The 3,902-nt window shown below is 42.5% G+C and overlaps 1 protein-coding gene across 1 annotated transcript in view; it reads right to left on the bottom strand.

Moving 5' to 3' along the window:
* Positions 1 to 377: 377 nt before the first annotated feature.
* Positions 378 to 3,902, bottom strand: part of LOC103198903 (zinc finger protein 45) — a 15,945-nt gene continuing 12,420 nt past the window's right edge. Inside the window, exon 4 of the mRNA XM_007943110.1 lies at positions 378 to 2,206. Coding sequence (XP_007941301.1) covers positions 378 to 2,206 — 1,829 coding nt within the window. The remainder of the gene's footprint in view (positions 2,207 to 3,902) is intronic.

Consider the following 3,902-nt stretch of genomic DNA (forward strand, 5'->3'; position numbering starts at 1 on the left):
TCATTTAACAATTACTGAAAACCTACGATGTGTTATGCACCGAAAAGACCGAGTAGATTTGTTCCTAAATCTTAGAGCTTATATTCCAGTGAGATAAATTTTGGCATTTCCATCTTTGTACTTTGGTTAATTCCAGATCAGACTTATCCTTCGTAAGACCTCCCTCCTGTGTAATAGGTGCTAAATACCAAGGTTCTGAATGAAGTCTTTGTATTTCCTCTCTCACAAGGCTTCTCTGCTGTATGGTCTCCTGACCACTGTAGCATAAACTCTGGCTGAAATACTGACCCTTTTATGAAACAAATATTTTGTCTCCTATGACAGCTCTGATAAATGGAATATATCAGCACCCATATGAGGTACTAAAATGTAAAATTTTATAAAGATTCTTTCCTGTGTGAATTCCGTGATGAAGGAAAATCCTTAGCACCCTCATCATCAGCATGGACTCGCTGATGAATTATAAGACTCGAACTCCAACTGAAGCCCTTCCCACACTCCTCACATCTGTATGGCTTTTCTCCAGTGTGGACTCTCTGATGGGCTTGAAGGTATGAACTCCAACTGAAGACTTTCCCACATTCCTCACATTTGTATGGTTTCTCTCCAGTGTGGACCCTCTGATGGGCTTGAAGGTATGATCTCTGTCTGAAGCGCTTACTACACACATCACATCGGTATGGCTTCTCTCCAGTGTGGACGCCACGATGAGCCAGGAAATTGGAGGCCCGACAGAAGCCCTTCCCACACTCCTCACACTGATATGGTTTCTCTCCAGTGTGGCATCTCTGATGGGCTTGAAGCTGGGAACCTACACTGAAACCCTTCCCACACTCTGCACACTGATATGGTTTCTCTCCAGTGTGGACTCTCTGATGGACTTGAAGACTTGAGAACTGGCTGAAGGCCTTATCACACTTCTCACACTTATAGGGTTTCTCTCCTGTGTGGATTCTACAATGAACATTAAGATCTGAACTACGACTGAAGCCTTTCCCACATGTACCACATTTGTATGGTTTTTCTCCAGTGTGGCCTCTTTGATGGGCCAACAGATTTGAGGCTTGACTGAATCCCTTACCACACTCCTCACATTTATATGGTTTTTCCCCTGTATGAACTCTAAAATGAATGTTAAAATCTGAGCTACGACTGAAGCCCTTCCCACATGCATCACATTGATATGGCTTCTCTCCAGTATGACCTCTCTGATGGTCCATAAGATTTGAGGCTCGACAGAAGCCCTTCCCACACTCCTCACATTTGTATGGTTTCTCTCCAGTGTGGCTTATCTGATGAGCTTGAAGGTGTGAACTCACACTGAAGCCCTTCCCACACTCCTCACATTTATAAGGTCTCTCTCCTGTGTGGATTCTACAATGAATATTAAGGTATGAGATATAGCTGAAGACTTTACCACATGCATCACACTTGTATGGTTTTTCTCCAGTATGGATGCGCTGGTGAGCCCGTAGTCGAGAACGCCAACTGAAGCCCCTGCCACATTCATCACATTTATGAGGTTTCTTTGTAGTGTGGACTCTTTGATGGACTTGAAGATATGAACTCTGACTAAAATCTGCCCCACACTCCTCACATTTATAGGGTTTCTCTCCAGTGTGGGCTATTAGATGAGCTTGATAATGTGAGCTTTTCCCAACATTCCTCCCACACTCCTCATATTTGTTTGGATTATCTCCAGTGTGGACTCTCTGATGATGATGAAGATATGACCACTGACTGAAGTCCTCACACAACGCATCATGCTTGTATGATTTCTCTCTATTGTGGATTCTCTGATGGGCTTGAAGACTTGAAAACCTATAGAAAGCATCATCGCATTTTCCACAATTACATGGCTTCTCTTCTGCATACATCCTCTGGTTTAGTTGAAGATGAGAGCTCCAAATGTAACCTTTTCCACATTCCTCCTCTACCAAAGGTTCTTCTCCAATGTGGGCACTCTCATGAACTTGAAGATATGGACTCTGATTAAGGCTTTTACCAAACTCCTCTTCTTTATGGAGTACATCGCTTTGTTTTTGGAAGTGAGAAATAGTTTCTTGAATATTTATCATAGAATCCTGACCCCGGGTTAACTCCCTTATAACTTGTTGCCAGATTTGCGAGCAGAGAAGCTCTTCATGTGACGGGTATCTTAATTCTACTTCTTGAAGAATCTCCATCTCACTTAGATTCTTGCCTCCTAAAAGGATAAAGAGAATTTGGACATGTGGCAGGTGAATGCTCTGTTCAGAGATTTCAAGATTTTAAACTTAGGTCTACGGCCTATATTGAACCAGAAGGTTCAGTTTTTATTTACCATCATGTATCATGTTATCTGATTTACATGGAAACCAAGAGGTGGTCCACTAGGCTCCCATGCAATAAGCAATTACGAAGCCCACTCAGAATCATACTAAATTTCATAAGTGAGCTACAAGTTAGAAGTTTGGTGGCTCTAACCAGAAGGTTGGCGGTTCAAACCCACCAGCCACTCCTCAGAAGGAAGCCCTTCCCACACAATCTACTTCCGTAGTGATACCGCCTCGGAAACCCAAGGAGGGGTTGCTATGGGTCAGGGCCGACTTGATGGCACTTAACAACAACAACAACAGGACAAGAAAAATACTTCCTAAGAAATCTTTGGGAACTCTGGTAGCATAGTGGCTAAGGCACTTAATTGCTAACCAGAAGGCTGGCGGTTCAAACCCACCAGCCACTCCTCAGAAGGAAGATGGGGCAATCTACTTCCATAGTGATACTGCCTCGGAAACCCAAGGAGGGGTCACTATGAGTCGGGTCCAACTCGACAGCACATAACAACAACAAGAAATCTTTATAAGAAAGAAACTGCATCTAAAAGCTGCCTTTCCCTTTCCGGTAGCAGGTGTCTGATAAATAGCTTCCACATAATTCTGCCTATTGCATATACATCTGAACAAAGTGGTTCTGCTGAAAAGTCTAGTAAAATCCTTACAGACCGATTACCAGAAGACGTCCCTAACACAATGTTGAAAACCTTTGCTTTGGATTATTTTATTGGGGATTTATTTCAGTGTTTAGGAACTTTGAGGCACTAGACTGATTGGAATAACACATTTGGGAGAAAATATCTTCCTACCTAAGTGCTTAAAGTTCTGAGTATAAGCAGACAGGGGTCCTTTACCTCCTGCTGGGAAACACCCCTCATGAGGACAACTGAAGAAAGGGGTTCACAGTGATAACATGCATTGTTCTACAGTATTTAAAGTTTCTGTAACCTGAAGGGCAGTGTTTGCACAGAAGGGTGGGTGGTGGGTGGGAGTGCATGGGAGGAAAGGACACAGGGAAGCGGTAACTATGGGGAGGAAGTGGAAAGAGAGCTGTTACATTGTGGGGAATTGCAGGGAATGTCATGAAACAAAATATGTATGAAATGCTGTATGAAAAATTAATTTGCTCTGTAAACTTTCACCCAAATAACAATAAAAATTTGAAAAAAAAAAAAAAAAGTTTCTGTAACCTCCAGAAAAAATAAGAAAAGTAATAGAAGCCAATCTTTTACAACAGAGAAAGAACTTCTAAGGAGGAAATAAACAGCGTATAGTCCAAATTCTCAAAGTCAACACTGAACTGGAAGAGTTTGTGTGGAATTCTCTTCCACCGTATAGCATGCGCCTCATTTCTTTTCAGGTCTCTCTTCAAACGAAACCTTGAGTGAGGTCTCTTTTACTACTCGGTATCAGTGAATTCTCCCCATGTACACCTCTGGCAATCTCCACTCACCTTACCCTGTCTTCTTTTTACAGAGCATATATTAACAATTAGATCAGTGAGTAAGCACAAGCCCGCCTTGTTTCAGTGCCTATGCTTAAACTGCCCCCTGGCTGAACACTCTTCTCTTTGGCTTCCTGGGTTCC

This window comes from Orycteropus afer, unplaced genomic scaffold (genome assembly GCF_000298275.1).
Source record: "Orycteropus afer afer isolate SDZICR_OR568_19922 unplaced genomic scaffold, OryAfe1.0 scaffold00099, whole genome shotgun sequence".
NCBI lineage: Eukaryota > Metazoa > Chordata > Mammalia > Tubulidentata > Orycteropodidae > Orycteropus > Orycteropus afer.